General features: G+C 46.2%; 1 protein-coding gene across 4 annotated transcripts; it reads left to right on the top strand.

Annotated features, from left to right (window-relative positions):
• Positions 1-14: 14 nt before the first annotated feature.
• Positions 15-17,660, top strand: LOC6525092. 4 transcript variants are annotated; one of them, XM_039370426.2, is made up of 8 exons: positions 15-3,032; positions 8,084-8,537; positions 10,120-10,296; positions 11,203-11,576; positions 11,671-12,074; positions 12,134-12,503; positions 12,559-14,001; positions 14,073-17,660. In XM_039370426.2, the coding sequence occupies exons 1-8, from the start codon at positions 30-32 to the stop codon at positions 14,526-14,528; spliced, it is 6,681 nt and encodes a 2,226-aa protein (XP_039226360.1). In that variant the 5' UTR covers positions 15-29; the 3' UTR covers positions 14,529-17,660. The 4 variants fall into 4 exon arrangements, with proteins under 4 accessions (XP_039226360.1, XP_039226358.1, XP_039226353.1 ...); XM_039370424.2 differs by having other exon boundaries at positions 11,668-12,074; XM_039370419.2 differs by having other exon boundaries at positions 10,996-11,576.
• The last annotated feature ends 306 nt before the right edge of the window (positions 17,661-17,966 follow it).

Here is a 17,966-nt window from a genome sequence, read left to right as displayed (position 1 = left end):
TTTTCGCTGATGGTTTATGCCAAGCGATCATGCTGATTGTGGACATGTTGACGCTGGCATTGGCAAATGAGCCGATATGCGGCGGTGGCAAAATGAGAACCGGTGGCAAGGATAATCAGGCAGCAGTGGCAGCAGCAGCAGCAGTGGCAGCAGCATCTATGGCCAATACATCTGGTGGTGGACTAGGCCCAAATTGCGGGCTTTCTGGCCACTTGGCATGCGAGGCACGCAACTCACGCGACAATGTTGCTGCCGTGCATGACGAGCTGCGTCAGCAGTGCCACTCGGCGATAGTTGCGGTGGAGGCGCGTGCGCCTGCTGAATACACTGGCAACAACAAGGGCGACAGCAACAACAATAGCAGCAACAAGAGCGACAACAATAGCAGCAACAACAGCAGCAACAATAGCTGCAACATCGACAACTCTGGCGACAACACAGCAACGGAAGTGGCCACGAAATGTGAGTACGCGCAACTCGAGCATGAGAGGCAGAGCGTGAGCGCAGGCGCATACCTGCAACCACCCAATGTGACAGTAGGCAGCAGCAGCAGCAACAACAACAGCAGCAGCAACAACAGCAGCAACAGCAGCAACAGCAGCAACAACAACAGCAAGAGGGGGAGCAGCGCCTGCTCAATACCTACAATTGGCAGTGAGCTTTTCAAAGCCAACCTTGTGGCAGCAGCAGCAGCAGCAGCAGTCGTCGCAGCTGAGCAGCAGAGGCAGCAGCTACACAAGTCAGCAAGCAGCAGCAGCAGTAGCAGCAGCCAAACGTCAACGAATTCTGGCCAAAAGCTGTGCAAATTGATTGAGTCCAGTGAAAAATCAGTGGAAATCAATTGCCCCAGTCCTTGTGGCACACGCAACGTGCCTGAAAGTGGCCCAAAGTCCAGGGAAAAGTCGTCGCAAAGCGTTGGCCAAACTGGCGACAATATTGGCAGCCACAACGACGACGACAACGACACCAACAACGACAACGACAACAACCACGACCACGACGACGACGACGACGCGCGACGTACAGAAAAATTTGTGCAAAAAATCAGGCAAAGCGCGTTGCCTGCTCGCGGGCCACATCATTTTTTTTATCCCAGTGAAAGTGTTGAATTAGATGCAGCCGCACTAGCAGCAGCATCACTAGTAACAGTAGCAACAGCAGCAGCAGCACCAGCCTTAAGCTCCAAAAAGGAGCAGCAGCAGGAGGAGCAGCAGGAGGCGGGGCAGGCGCCATTGTCATTGCCATATTCACAGCCACCTCCTTGCCCCCAAGACACCCAGCAAGCTCAGCAAGCCCACGAGCCACCAGCCAGCAGCAACTCATCCTTGACTGGATGTGGTGGCGTTGATAATGTCGCTGGCATTGCTGCTGTCCGCCCACAAAAAAGTTCCTGGCCTCTGGATTACGTGAGGAGCAGCATCCCAGATACAGCAGCAACATGCAATGACAACGGCAAACAGTCAAAGCCCAGCGATTTAAGTGCAACATCCGAGGAGAAGCTCATCGATTGCGAATCCTTGGTGGGCAATACAGTACCACCAGCAGCAGGAGTAGGAGCAGGTGCAGCAGCAGTAGAAACAGGAGCAACTGCAGTAGCAGCAACAGTAGCAACAAGCTGTATTGAGCAGGATCTCATCGATTTTGAGCACGATTTGGGCGAGGATTTTGTGGCCAGTCAGCGCTTAAAGCGACTGCAGTACAATTTTCAGGGACGCGTGGCCAGTAGTAGTAACATTGATTGTGTAAAGGCATCCTTGAGACCACAACAACAACAGCAGCAGCAGCAGCAGCAGCAGCAGCAGGAGCAGGAGCAACAAACAATAAGCATAACAAAGAAACTACCCCCAGATACCGATAGCGATACCAGCCAACAATCCCAACCCCAACCACCCCAATCCCAGCACCAACACCAAACCCAACACCAAACCCAATCCACTCAAGGCGTAGACAATAAGGCGATTGCAGCAATTATCGCGGACCCAAGTGCAATTCAATTAAATGTGGATGGCATTCTACCAGCGCATCTACCATTGCCAAATGAAAGCGAAACAATCGCGAGCGACAGACAAACAGCTGAAAAAGCCAAGGAGCAACATTACGTGCTGAATACGCACTCCGAGTGGCCAGTGCGCAGGATCGAGAAGGCGGAGACGAAGGCGGAGAACCACTACCAGGACCAAGTGGTGATTGAAATCGAAACGGATTGCGAGGAGCACTTGCACGCTTCGTCCACGGAGGATTGCCTGAGGCGCTCTGCCTTTGTGCCAGCACAGCCGAGTTGCAAGGAGGCCGGTGATTTTGGCACATCGCTGAGCGAGTTCGATGTGCAGCGGTTTAGCGAGTATCTGAAGGCCGCCCGCCAATTGCAGTGGCAACATCTGAATTCCAACCGGAACCGGAAACAGCCGGATATCGGTATCGGTGGCACCAACAGTAGTTTCCAGTGCTACGACGAACTGCTGGCCGAGTTCGTTAGCGAGCAGCAACAGGAATACTTACTATACGAAACCTATTCCGATTGCGATACAAATTCCAATTCCAATTCCGATTCCAATTCGAATACGAATTGCGATAGCCAGGAAGAGTTTGATTGCGAAAGAGCCTGCCAGTGCCATGAGTGCCTAGCCAGCCGGGATCAGAACACGTCCACTTGCGCCAGAGGCATCGTTAGCGTTACAGCAGCCCATTCAGATCCTGATCGCCTGGATCCTGATCATCGAATCCCACAACCCACCCACCTGACCAGCGGCCACAAGATGCGCGAGGTCAATGGTCAGTTGCGCGGCCTGCTCAAGAAGCCAAATCGACCGCCACCGGCCCGCAAGAATCGCGTCGTCTTCGATGAGACGCGCAACGAGTTCTTCGAGGCCGACTACATAATCCTTATCCGCGAGGATTGCGCCTACGACGAGGAGGACGAGGAGCCATGCACCTGCGGCGAACACGAGCTGGTGCGTCTCTGCTGCGAGGAGGGCTGCCAGTGCAACTATGCCGTCAATCCTGCCGAGGCGGGCGAGGGCAGGACGCCACAGGTGAGTTCCCAAAGGATCTTAAGGTTCTACGACACTTAATCTCCAAGCATCTGTGTGTGTTTCACATCATAGGATTTACTTCAACTTGGATATATCGCACTTTTGCTTAGGGTCTTGATTTTATCCCTTGACTATTAAATTGCTGTATCTTATATTTATTAAGTGGTTAAGTAGTAATGTCTTCGAAAAATTAGTGATAGGCATAGTTAGCTATGTTTATAAGCAGCACAAAACAGTCTTCATTTTAGCTGTGCGCCCATTTTTGACCAAGTTATTTCAAAAACGCCGATTGAAATATGCGCTTTTTAAATTTTTTTTATTTTTTGATAAAAATTATCAGTTTTTTTTTTATAGCAACAAAAATAATTGTCCAAAAGTGGAATGCCATACCTCGTTGAATTCGTAACAATATTCCCTATCGATCCATGTACATACTTTGAAATGCTAATTTTTGGCAATTTTTCGCAAATTTTGATGATGGTACCCCTTATCGAAAATGCGAAAATTTGTCAAATTTTTTTTTTGCGAAAATCGAAAAAGTAGGGATAGACATAGTTAGCTATCTTTATTAGCAGCACAAAACAGTCTTTATTTTAGCTGTGCGTCCATTTTTAACCAAGTTATGGCCAAAACGCCTATTGAAAATATCAGATTTTTAACAAAAATTTTTTTTTTCGATTTTTTGATCAAAAATAATCCGTTTTTTTTAAATAACCACAAAAATAGTTGTCCAAAAGTGGAATGCCATACCTCGTTGAATTCGTAACAAAATTCCCTATCGATCCATGTACATACTTTGAAATGCTAATTTTTGGCAATTTTTCGCAAATTTTGATGATGGTACCCCTTATCGAAAATGCGAAAATTTGTTAAAATTTTTTTTTTTGAAAATCAAAAAAGGGGGGATACACATAGTTAGATATGTTTGTTAGCAGTACAAAACTGTCTTCATTTTAGCTGTGCGCCAATTTTCGACCAAATTATGGCGAAAACGCCAATTAAAAATATCCCATTTTTTTCAAAAATTTTTTTTTTAATTTTTTTTCATAAAAATTATCAGTTTTTTTTCGATAGCAACAAAAATAGTTGTCCAAAAGTGGAATGCCATACCTCGTTGAATTCGTAACAAAATTCCCTATCGATCCATGTACATACTTTGAAATGCTAATTTTTGGCAATTTTTTGCAAATTTTGATGATGGTACCCCTTATCGAAAATGCGAAAATTTGTTAAATTTTTTTTTTTTGAAAATCAAAAAACGTGGGATACACATAGTTAGATATGTTTGTTAGCAGCACAAAACTGTCTTCATTTTAGCTGTGCGCCAATTTTCGACCAAATTATGGCGAAAACGCCGATTAAAAATATCCCATTTTTTACAAAATTTTTTTTTTCGATTTTTTGATAAAAAATTATCAGTTTTTTTTCGATAGCAACCAAAATAGTTGTCCAAAAGTGGAATGCCATACCTCGTTGAATTCGTAACAAAATTCCTTATCCACACGTGTTTAAAAAAGAAAATCATAATTTTTTTTCATTTTTTGCAAATTCTGATGATGGCACCCCTTGTCGAAATGCGAAAAAACTGCATATTTGCCGATTTCAGCCTTTAAGAAGCCCATCGCACTTCCTTCCCGGACAACCAGTCCGATTCCGATTCCGAGTATAAGCTGATTAGCTGTCTCCTTCCTCGCCGAGTTCCAGTTGCTTGGCGGTGCTTGGACTTGGGCTTGGGTTTCGATGTGGTGCTGGTGGTGCTGGTGGTGGTGATGGTGGTGGTCTGGGCCACCGTTTTGCCTTGGCTAATGAGGGCAACCTGAAACGGACCTCGGTCTTTTAACTATCCCATTTCACTGGGGGTCGCCAACTTAAATTGGTTTATTACTCACTTCGCTCTTCGCCTTCAACTGCCAGTTGGCTTTGGGTGCAGCGCTTTTTTGCCGGCTGATGTCGTGCTGTTGTCAATTTGAAGTTCGAAACCTTGTTGATTTTTATATTTACTTAGTATTCCCTTTGCAACACAGCTCGTTAGAGGCAACTGCATTTTTACCAAGCGGCACATCGTCTTGCAACTCACAGAAAGGCAATCAAAGTCATTTTTAATAGGTTGAAAATTGTAAGTACGCACTATTTGAACTTAAACCGATTTGTACTTCTGCCTTTCAGTTAGTTAGTTATTTAAATTGGTGCAGTTTCCTGTTTGATGTGCCACTCTTTTTGGAAAAAAACTTAAAATAATGAACTAAACCCCGAACTTTAACTGGCTTATCTCTTGCTTTCGCACACTCCAAAAACTCCGAGATGTAATCCTTGTCGCACAATATTCGCAATTAGGAAAAGCCCGAAGTTTATTTTCCTTTTCAATTCAGCGATTTGTTCGTTATCTCCTCGCCAGCAGTGTGACGTGATGGATGTGGAAATGGGCCTTCATCTTGGCCATGCCGCTTTTCATGTTAATTACGCCAAACGCTGTCCAACTTTTGTGTGTTATCACAGTTTATGTGTGTGTGTGTGAATGTGCGTGTGTGAGTGTGCGTGTGTGAGGGTGTAGAATTTGAAGAAAACAAAAGGACAGCAGAGCAGCCACAGTGTTGTCCTCGTTTCTTCCGCCCAAGTGGCAGTCAAGTAGGAGTCAAGCCGCAGGACACCCAATCCACGCCCACATTTCTACATCACATCATCCATTGAGATACACACATTCTTGTTGTACGGATGTATGTGAGTGTGTATGGGTGCACGTACATAATAGCTGCGAGTTTGTCCTCGCATTCTCTATTGGCAAGTGTGTATAAATCACTTAAGAACTTTTATACAAAATGCTTTTCTTGTGCCAGTAACTCGAAACTGCAGTAACAACCAGTGACATTGTTGTCGAACCCCCCTCTACCCCTCTACCCCTCTACCCCTTCACCCCCTTCATAAGGATTGCGAAAACAGGCAACAACCATTCAAGTCTGTGTGATAGATTGTTTTATGAATTGCGCCCTATCGTGATGGAACATAAGGCGTTATGTGTGTTAAGCACATGCTGGAAAGTTGCCGCCAATATTCGGACATTCCTTCCTTCCTAGCACCGCAATCATTATATATCCTTCTCCTTCATATCACACCATACCATAATATGCCATCATTGCCACTCTCACCTCGACACTCGTATCGATCCTGAGCGGCCCTCGAGTTGCGTTTAAATTTCAATTTGCTGCCACATAAGCGACACTCGAGTGCGCCGCTTTTTTGCTTATCTACTTCGGCCCTCCACTGATGCCACGATGCCACGATGTCCTGATGTCCTGGCAGGGTCCTGTCTGAGAGCCACGACCGAGAGTGCATCGGGAAAAAAAGAAATCATTTTTAAGTCAAGAGTACAATTTATATGGCGGGGCATTTCTGGTATCTGGATTCTCGTACGTCTCAAATGAGTGTGTTTGAGATATGTAATTTAAGCCCTTCTCTCAGCAATGCGGATAACAGACTTAAAAAGTTTTCAAGGACCTTTTTCTATAGGATACCCCAAAAATAGCTTGAATATGTAATGAATATTCGTGTGCAACTTAGAGTAGAGAATTAATAGAATGTTAGGTAGGACTATAAAGTAGTGTGAACTCAACGAGGTATGGCATTCCATTTCGAAAGTTATGATCAAAATACTTATATTTGTACTCGTAGAAACACGATTTTCGGCAAACATTCAAAAATAATGGTCAAAAATTGCAAAAAAAAGTTTTCTTAATTCAACTTTTATTTTTGAACACAGTTCGATTGGAAATTTAATAACGAACTCAACAAGGTATGACATTCCATGATTGGACCAATATTTCGAGTTATGATTATGTTTAAGGTATGATTAAAATACTGATATTTATAATCGCAGAAACGCGATTTTCAACTTTCATTTTCACTTCCACTTTTTGTTGTGTTTATTTTTCTCAGTGTGGGCGGCCAATGTACTTGACTTGGCGCTTCTTGAGCATGTCCCCTCCTTGATGCGTCTGAGAGTGTGTGTGTGAGTGTGCGGGTGTGTGTGTGTGTGTGTGTGTGGGCGCTCTGAAGAGTTTAATATGCATTTAGTGTGTGTAACAAGTTTGCCGAGCACGTTGCATAACACACACAGACAGTTAGCTGGCCACATCCTTGGCCGGAGAAAGAATACGCCGTATTTATGCAAAAGTTTTCGCCTCTCAAGGCAGAGTTATGACAGGACTTGGCACCAGGTTACCCCTCTCCCCCCGAAAAAGAAAAAAATAATAATGGAAAAATTGAAAATGCATAGAGGAAGAACATTGGGATCCTTGTCTAGACATTGCAGCCAGATGCAGTTGCAAATAAACAGGAGGATTTTGGCAGTTCCCGGGGGAATTCCGGCAGAATGGAGTTTGAAATCGCTGGCAACTTTTACATGTGCACCACAACTCTTTATGGCTTCCCCCTTCGTTCTCTGAGAACAAGATTTCTGGCCTTTTGTTACCACTTCCTACGACTCTTCAGATGGAAAAGTGCACAGATTACGGCGAAAGATGTGCATTTCTTGCTGGTGTCATAGAAAATGATATATTACGTAAAGGTAACGGGCAACTTGTAAGCATTAAATATGGAAATATGTACTTTTCATAAAATAAAGTACAAAGTAATACCAGTATAACTGAAACCCATACCGCTCAGTGTGTCCTATCGCCATTAGTGGCCCAAGCACTGTGCATTCCACTGGCCATGTAGGCATCGCCATATCAGCAGTTGAAATATATCCATCAGATATGTGGCTAACTATGCCATTAGGGGCATGGATATATTTCACAGTGGCAGGAGCAGAAAGCACGGGCTTAACGCTGATTTATGGCGCCCACTTCGTCATCCCAGTCCTTGGATCCTGTCCATGCACAAGCACTTGCATATAGGAGGATGTACTAGATGTGCGCAAGGACACGATGCTGCCATACAAGCATACAACTCAATTAGCTTAATTTGCGGTGATGCAACTCGGCTTACGAGCATTATTCACTTAGCATGCTTACCTCCAACTAATTTGGTTATGTTTTCTATCCCTTTCCATCCAGAGTCCCAAATATCAGCCACCAATTGAGTTCGTCGACGATGCGGCACTCAGTCCGCCCGACGGCTACAAGGACAGCAGTCTGAAGAACACGCTCGGCGGCGCCCTCAGCGGTCACATCTTCGGGGCGCAGCACCTGCAGCAGCTGCAGGTCATCCAGCGGCTGCAGCAGCAGCGTGCCGCAATGCTGGCCGCCCGCAACACCACAGGCGGTCAGATACCGCCCCCACCCCCGCCCGTTGGCACTGCTCAGCAGCAGCAGCAGCAGCAACAACAGCAGCAGCAACAGCAGCAGCAGCAGCAACAGCAGCAGCAACAGCAGCAGCAGCAGCAACAGTCGCATCAGCAACCGCATCATGGAGCCATGCAGCAGCAGCAGTCGGAGGAGGACCTCCAGGGCGTTTGCACCGAGTGTGCGGAGTGCGCCGAATGTGCGGCCAAGCAGCTCCAGGAAGCAGGTGAGTGGCTGCACTGCGAGAAAATTCTTTGATTCATGGGTAGTCCCCTTTTTGAAAGGGGCATAACATCAAGGGGCATAGCCGTGTTTGAGTTCTGATATATGACTAGACCAGTACATGACTAGATGCCCTATTTGATGGGGAGGCATGCCACTATAGAACTATGTCTACACATCCATCTCCACATCCAACTGCAAGTCCAACTTCAACTGCATTTGCAACTCCAGCTCCAGCTCCAACTTCAGGCCGCAATGCAATTAGTGGGAATCCCGCGGGAACGAGGACGCGTTGCGTTGCGTTCTTTTCATTCACAAACGCTTTCGTTTGCCTTTGTGTAATCTAATTATGAATTATTTATGCAAACATTCGTTGCTCGTTGCTCGTTGCCCGTTGACATCCTGCCCAGTTCAGTTCAGTTCAGTTCAGCCCAGCTCAGCTCAGCTCGGCTCGTCCTGCGAGCATCGGCCTCGGGGTCCTTTAAATTGGACGCCATTTTTAATGCTTCCTGCTACGCCGCTGGTTCGCTGCACTTGCTCTTGCAATTTTCTAGTTAATTTAATTCGGCAAAGTTGGACGGCAAAGGGGGAAGGGGCAGTCAGTCGGGTTCACAGACGTTCAGACGGCCGGACAGTGGAGTGTCAATAAAGAGCACACAACAGATACACATACAACGCCAAGCGCCCCAACATGCATATACATCATCGGAGTTATTGGACTCCAAATGGCAACCCCAACTCCTAAGGCGCGACTATTTACTCAAATATCCCTAGCTTTTACTTAGCTCAAACTTGGCAATTAGTTAAAGTAAATAAAAGGCACATCAATAGCTAACGACTGCCATTTTGGTCATATAATACCATAACTATTGGAATAATTTCAATGTGACGAAGTAGGCAACCAAATGAAATCGCTAAAGTTTCGGCTCTGCGCCATAAATAATTTCGATGGCATTTTCGGGGTTTGTTTGCCCAAGTCGCCCGCATTTCCATCGACTCGTTTCTGTTCTGTTCTATTGATTGATTTACGGCAACTTGACTTCGGTTCGAATCGAATCGAATCGTCTCGCATCAAATCGGATACCAAACCCCCTAAAAGGATGTTTGAAATGGCAGGCATTTGCATTAATGCCGGTGGTCACGCTTTATTGGCTGCCAAAGAGACACACGGAAAACGGAAGAAAATAGGGGAAATAGGGGAGAGTTTTGTTTATTTTATTCAAGTCTTTTTTTTGGTGGGCACTAGGGAGCGCACTCCTCATTAATTGTTGCGCCCAACGAACCGCGAATGCGACAAGCCCACAGATCGCCCTACATACAAATGCCCAAAACATGCTCCAAACTCAGAGAGCTGGGCAATCAAAAGCTATGCCCATACCGATCCTTCAAGCGCACTTCCGCCCCAGAAGCAACAGGCGGAAGTCCATCGATTAATCATTTATTTGATGTGATATAGGAACTAAAGCTTCTTACTTATGTAATACTTATTCATACCAATGATTCAAGCGCTCATGTAATTGGAATAAACCACTGACAGTTGTCTTTCCTTAGCTGGCTTTCGCTAATAAATTCTTTTCTCATTACAGAATGCAGCTCCCCGCAGTGTCCGGAGGAGATGAGCCCACTGGGAGTGCCGGCTGTGGCCATTCTGCCGCTGCACACCAGTTCCCCGGAGCGCCGGATCACCCAGAAGGAGATCATCGCCGGCGAGGAGCGGCCCAAATACGTGCTGCAATCGCAGTACAAGCCATCGCCCACTGGAGGTAAGTCATCAGCCAGTACAGCCCACATCCAAACCAATCCCTACCTATCCAAATCCATAACGCAATCCGTATCCAAGTCCTTGTTGGCTTTATCATGCATTTGTGCACAGCAAGCAAGCGCAACCATTCGCTCCATGGCTATATTGCACACTTCATAGATCATGGATCTCCGATTTTGATTGGGATGTCATCAAAGTCGATGCACTCATCGCTCCTATTGAAATTTCCCATCTGAGCATTCTGAGCATTGGCCATTGAGCATTTCCCTTTGTAACGCAAAACAATCTATCTTTAATAATTATTAAATAATTATGTTATAAATATGTTAATGAGAGAGTGAGAAGAGCCAACCCATAGACGCTATAAATTTGCAGCTTCAGCTTTTAAATCCAGTTTCCCAGTTAAAATGCTCTTAATGTTTGTATATATCTTGTAAAACGCTTTAAATAGACCCATTACACTATTTCAAAATTAAGATTCCATTCAGGTTAATATTTGTTATGATATTTGAGTATCAGCCAAACGCCCCATAAATCGCTTGTCAAACTCTTTGATTATCGTGTACATATCAAGCATTCGTTATTCACGAACTCCATATCGACATCGATCGATCTCAATCCTTCAATAAAAATAATCAATTTTGAAAAAAACAATGCCTTCCAATGGTTTTGCGTGGTGCTATCTGCTTGTACGTGTTAGTGGTGAAAGCTAGAAAGGATTCGGGGAGTAGCAAGGCCAGTTCCGGATCCATCTCCGGCTCCGGTTCCAGTTCCACCTATGGGACAGCCACCCAAGTCCCGGTCCCCGTTCCAGTTCCAGTTCCAGTGGCAGCTACGGCCATCAGTAGCCATCAGTCCTCGAAAAATAAGCGATTTGTTGTTGAAACCATTACCACTATGACCACAGTGACCGAGCGTCGGATCATCCGCGAGGCGCACGAGGATGTGGCAACCGCTGGATCCACACCTGCACCTGGTACCGCCGCTCCTCCAATGGTTGCAGCTGCGTCCGCTGGTGGAGCCGATACATTGCCACCCGCCTTGCCGGCCAAGGCGAGTGCAACAGCAGCAGCTGCGGCAGCAGCAGCAGCAGCGGCATCTGCATCCACATCCGCAACAGTATCCGCATCAGCATCCGCATCCGCATCGGCATCCGCATCGGAACAGCAACAGTTCGAGGCGCAGAAACCACCACCCATACCGCCCAAGGAGACCTCACCCACGCAGATCAGCGGCATCCTCAAGGGCGGCAAACTATGGAAGCAGGACTCGATCTCACAGGTGAGCTACCCAGTTACCCAGTTACCCAGTTGGGATATTTAGTTATCTATCGATGGATATTTACTTATACTCCAACACTTGCCATTTTAAGCAGCAGTCGGATGATCAGAACAATACCACGTCGGAGGACGAGAGTGGTGGCACCAAGCGTTCGGTGAGGTTCGTGACCGAGGATCAGGCGAATGCCGGCACCGATAGCGATGCCCAATCCCTGGCCGGTGATCTGGATGATAGTGAAAACCAGATCAACGAACTGATCCCGATCAAGAAGCACTCGACGCTCTTCAACAACGCCCTGCGTCCCAATTCGGCGGTGCGCCAACTCTTCCCGAGCGTCTCAGCCCATCAGGCACCGGTGCTCACCTCGGAGGCACTCCGCGCCTTCGACGAGTCCAAACGGGCTGGCTGCCTGGTCACCCACCTGCCAGGCAGCTGTGGCGACTCCGACACCTTGCGCAGGAGCATGGAGCGCAATATACTGCGACGCTCGCTGATTAAGTAAGTAATAGCTACTGAATTGGTAACTAAGTAATATCATTAAACTGTTTTGCCTTTAGAAAAAAGGCTGTCAAATCGGACATTTCGCTGGAGGAGCGCATCAAGCAGCTAACCTGCGACATCGACGAAGATCTGGTCGAGGAACTGCAGCGAGCTGTGGACGAGGATGCCGAATCTGTGGCCGAACGTGCCGATGAGTTGGCCCAGCGCAACAGTCCCGCCGGCGAGGAGAATCCCAATCCGGTGCCTGGTTCTGGGCAAGCCCACAAGTTCGTCAATGGCGAGAAGAGCTTCTCGCCGAGCAGCTCCGTGTCCAGCTCCTCGAGCGGTTCATCGGCCTACAAGAAGATCGCTGACATCTTCAACCGCGACAAGAAGCAGGAGAAGATCATGGAGATGGAGGAGAATCCCATAGTCATCATACCACAGGTGAGTGTTCTACCCGTCTCGCGTTTACCAAGTTCTATAGTTGATTTCTACGCAGGAATGCCGTTGTCCCGCTGCTCCGGACTTGGGCATGGGCATCCAGGTGCCGGTGGTGCATACGCAGATCCATCGCACTCCGCCCCGCCAAACGGAGCCGAAGCGTCAGTTCCTCTCCTCCACGTTGGCCCCCCTGACCGCCTGTGTGGCTGGTAACAAGGACGACCTATCCTCCTACTACACATTGGCCGCTGCAGCTGCCGCTCATCCGCATGCTCATGGCCACGCCCACACGCATGCGCATGCCGCCCACTATGCCGCCGCCGCTGCGGCAGCTGACTTCAATATGGGGCAGCTACTGGGAGCGGCTGCAGCCGCTGCCGCTTCTGGAGATCCGGCTGCACAGCATGCGGCTGCCATGGCGGCGCAGGGATTGGCCCAGGGATTGGCTGCCGCTGGTGGAGGAGTGGGTGCAGGAGGACTCGGTGCTGGTGAGGATGCTCGCAAGGTGGCGCCCGATGTAATTGCCGGAACACCGGGTCAGGAGGCCGCTGGGCGGCAGGAGCAGGACGAACTGGCCGCCTTTGCCCAGGCGGACGCCAAGCGGACGGAGCAGCTCAAGAAGCGGTACACTGGAGCGGGCTCCGAGCCCAGTCAATCGCAGGCCAGCAGCGACGATGACGAGCAGAATGACTATGGGTTCAACAAGCGTCCATCGGTGCGCGGCATCAAGCCCAAGTTCAGTTCGACCAACGAGATCCTGGCCCAGATGCAGGAGCAGCTGAGTGCGGCCATACCCACGGTGGTCAATAGCCAGCCGGTGCAGCATGCGGTCAAGGGTTATGCCATGCCCAATACGCTCAAGCAGAATCCCTCGCCGCAGAATGTGCCACAGAACTTACAGCAGCAGCAGCAGCAGCAGCAGCAGCAGCAGCAACAACAGCAGCAGCAACAGCAACAGCAGCAGCAACAGCAGCAGCAGGCGGTGCATCAGCAACATCAGCAGCAGTTGCAGCAACAAATGGCCGCCGCACTGCAGAAAACGGAGCAGCGAACGTGGAGCTTTTACAGCGAGACCGGGGAGCAGCAGCGCTTCCCCATGGATGCGGCTGCCATACAGCAGACCTACTACCAGACCCTGCCCGCCGGCACCATGTTCCGCCAGACGATGATCCAGCAGGGCGCCACGTCCGGCGTCGGCGGTGCCGATGATGCATCACTGCTGTACGCCGCCGCAGCTGCGGCCCAAAATTGCCAGAGTGTCACTGCGACGGCAACGGCCACCGCCACGGCCATCGAGCAGAGCAAGCACAGCAGCTACAGCAGCCACTTCGCCAGGAGCCCCACACGGCGGCCGGAGTCGCCTCCTCCGCTGCGCAACTACCACCAGACCATGGTACTCATTCCGTACAACGCGGAGACCTACTCCCAGTTTGCCGCCAGCAGCAGCGGCGATCCCAAGCTGGCGCACATCCAGCGCCAGAACATCCTCGAGTACCAGCAGGTGAGTGGATTTGTGGCATATCTCCAACTTGGAATACCTATTAACACTTTGTACTTTCTGCCCGGTACCAGGTAACCCAGCAGACGATTCGTGTGCCCATCGGTTATGCCCTGCCCGGCATGCAGTTGCATGTGGTGAGTGGGCGTGGCCATGCCGCCCACTACGCCCAGCACCAGCAGCAGCACCAGCAACAGCAGCAGCAGCAGCAGCAACAACAGCAACAGCAGCAGCAGCGCCTGATGCAGGGACACTATCAATTTGGACCGGATGGCGGAATGCCAGGATTCAGCGAGCGCGGAGTGCCCGAAGGAGCGGCCGCCGTGTCGCACAGCGATTGCAATGCCATGGTATCGCCCACTTCGGCCGCAGCAGCGGTACAGCAGCAGCAGCAGCAACAACAGCAGCAGCAGCAGCAGCTACAGCAGCAGCAACAGCAGCAGCAGCAACAGCAACAACAACAGGTTGTGGGAGGAGTGGGCGTGGGCGCCCAGGCTCAGGGATCCGTGTACTATGCGATGAACGTATGACCCGCGCTCGAATAGTCGCTGCCAGCGGCGGTCATTGTCGAGCGCCGCCAGTGTCAACTAGTTGAAATGTCAGCGACTTCAGTGCATTTGGGTAGCAGCGGCGGCATGGGCGGCAGATGAGCGTCCGCCCCGCGGTATTCCAAATTCGAAACCGAGTCCGTGATTGAGTCCTCGAGTTCCCATCAGGTACCATCCGCTGATTTCAGTTGCCCCTCAGTTGACCCTAGCGAGCGTTTTTGAATCAGTTCGATCTTCCGTTTAGCCAGTGTATCTGTATCTGTATTTGAATCTATATCTGTAAGCGTAACCGTATCTGTTTTTGCGTCAGTATGATTATCATTAGCTGTATCCGTATCCGTATCCGTATCCGTGTTGTCAGTATCTTTGTGTCTGTGGACGTGTGTGTCACAAATACTCAAGTACGGCTTGCCACTAAGAACCTTCAAAGCTTTGAAATCACCACAATTTCTTCGATTAATGCAAGAACAAGACACTTTAGACATTTTTGTTGTGATTTGAAAGCTCTTGAGGCCCACGATTATATTAGAATTTACAGTATAAACATCCAAAGTTGGTGGTAAACGATGCAGCGGCAGCAAAATAATTTTGATACTATGTGCAGCATGGAAACTGAAACGGCGGTCGCATCGTTTACAACCAGCTTCACCAACGAGATCCAAAGTGAATCACTCCACGTTATGATGCAATGCTCCAAAAAGTAAAGTTTAAGTTCAGCCTTGTCGTCGAGGATTTTATTAAATAGGTATTAATATTTAGTCGAGTGTAGTGAAGAAAGGATGCAAGTCTAAACCAAAACACAACCAAATCACATGAATTTATTTCGAGCATGTACATGCTGGGTGCTAGTAATGCAAAAAACCACAAAAACAACACAACCAAACCAAGAAAGAGTTAATTAAGCTATACAGATTATATTTAACAAAGTTAAACCTAAAACAGAGATATCTAATAACATTATTTTTAATTATATATTTTTTTTTTTGCTGCTAGCCAAGGAAACCGAGTTTTGCTCAATGAAAAGTGCATTTGATTTTAAGCGCATCTATATGAAAAGAGAAACATACATTATTATATATCGACATATGCGAATGCTTAACTAAATTATACATAATTAATTATATTTAATTCAATTGATATTGATAAAGTATTTTCAATGTAGTGCAATTTGTTGCTAACTCCAAAAGCTCTCTTAGCAAAGAGTATTATATTAAAACAAAGATATATATATTTTATGAGTATCGAAATTATAGGACTATTTTTAGGCTTAGGCTTTATTTATAAACAATTTAGTTTTAATTACTTTTTTTTTGTCTTCTTTATGTATAATAAATTAATAGAAATGTTCACAAATTTTTCGTTTCCTACGCTTAAGAAATGTACGGCCATGTTGAAACTTGGTACATGTAAAATCTATAGGCGAACACATCTATGTGTACTTATGCTTTGTATGCTACAGTTTGTTTGGGTTTCATTTGTAGATCGATCAGCCTGCATCGCATTCCACATCTTCCACATTCCACACCCAAAGAGATGTGTGTGTTAAGAGCCTGGGAGATTTCAAGACAATGACGCCTATCATTAAGTTTTAAAGCATACTTTCAAGCAGTTGAAGCAACAATTTGTATTGAAATCTGCAGGTGAGAGCACGCTTCTCCGATCGACTTTCTCCCAAAGTGAGAGCATCAGTGCCAAAAGCTTCCATCCCAGACCTCTCTCAATCATTCCATTACTTCCAGTCATCTCACCTATGTAGTTGATAGGGTTACCATTTGAATCAATCATATGAAAAATGTTAGAAGTTACCACACAAAGTCATGTTGAGCCGGTGGAGAAATCGTATCTCTTTGCAAACATAAGTCTACACAGTGAAACATACGCATAGATGTAAGTGCATTTGTGCATGCACACCGCATACGAAACATTAAGATGATATACAGACATACAAACAATACATACATACATATATAAAATATGCATAATGTATTTCGATTCAGATATTGTGTTAATGTCTATAACGAACATATTGAAAACTATTGAAAGCAAACACGAATTAAGAGTGCAATAATGTTAAAGTGAAATTACCGCCTGACCGGAAACGGAAGACGAATAGGATGGAAAAGGACAACGCAATTCCGTGAGAGCGCGAGCGAGCGAGCGAGATAGATAGTTGGTCGGCCAGTTAGACAGAGATGGCGAGAGCCGAAAGAGAAAGGAGATAGCGCGCATAACGAAACAGTTTAGTCATAGATTTAAACACACTGACATTTACAGAGCGATTAACGATTAACGATTAACTATAAACGATAACTAAAGCGCGGTCTTAGGTGTTCGATATTCAAGTTTTTTTTTTTTTTTTTTTCATTCTTCGGTTTCTATTTTCGTTGCACTTTTTCGCGGTTCCACTGAGAGATTCCGAAAATAGAAATTGACTAGAAAACGCAGCGCGATTTGCATATTATATAAATACAGTTAGAGCCAGATAGCGAGCGAGAGTAAAGCGATAAATTATAAATAAATATATATGTATATATATACATACAGGCATACATATATATATATATACATGGATATATACTAGATGTTTATGTAATACATAAATGGCATTGAACGAATTCCAAGCACATTGCAAAAATCCCAAATCAAAAAATCGCATGAAATTGCCCCGTACCTTTTGTGTTTCACTCCCAGATGATGTAACTCAATTTTTTTATGCAAAAGTAGTTGAAAATTATATAATGAAAACTGATAAAAAAATATATATTTAGACACACATCGACAGTATCCTATTCGAATGATTTCTTTGAGAACTTGATTGGCGATTTTGGATATGCAGCAAGAAAAGCAAAACAAACAACAGGAAATGTGTAAGAAATAGTATAAATAAGTTCGGATATTAATGCCCCGACATTACGCTATATGTATGTGGGGCAAACAACAACAAATCCAATAAAAACAAAGTAATTAACAACAAAAATAAACGGATGAATTATGTAAGCGATGGATCGAAGTAAGAATTGATGCGAACGGCACAAGTATATAACAAATTTCAACAAGTATATGACTGAGCCAATGACTCAAAAATACATTTTAAATAAAAAGGAAAACCAGAAATATATGAAAAATATAAAAATGATAAGCAAGTGAATGATAGCTTCATTTTCAATGGGTTTTGGGAACTGGAAGTTATTGTTTACTTATTTTTGCGTATGGTGCGATTGTATAAAAACAAGTCCGAAATTTCAAAATATGTTTGATTTATTTTTATGCAACCTTGACCTATTTTCAAGGACCAATAATATTGGACCCCGCACAGGAAACAACAATTCTCATTTTAAATTAAATTGAATGCAGTTTTTATATATAATTATAATATTTAAACAACTGAAGAGGTTGCTCTGAAAAGTAAGTTATTTGAAT

This window comes from Drosophila yakuba, chromosome X (genome assembly GCF_016746365.2).
Source record: "Drosophila yakuba strain Tai18E2 chromosome X, Prin_Dyak_Tai18E2_2.1, whole genome shotgun sequence".
NCBI classification, from domain to species: domain Eukaryota; kingdom Metazoa; phylum Arthropoda; class Insecta; order Diptera; family Drosophilidae; genus Drosophila; species Drosophila yakuba.
This window is presented reverse-complemented; position numbering and strand designations above follow the sequence as displayed.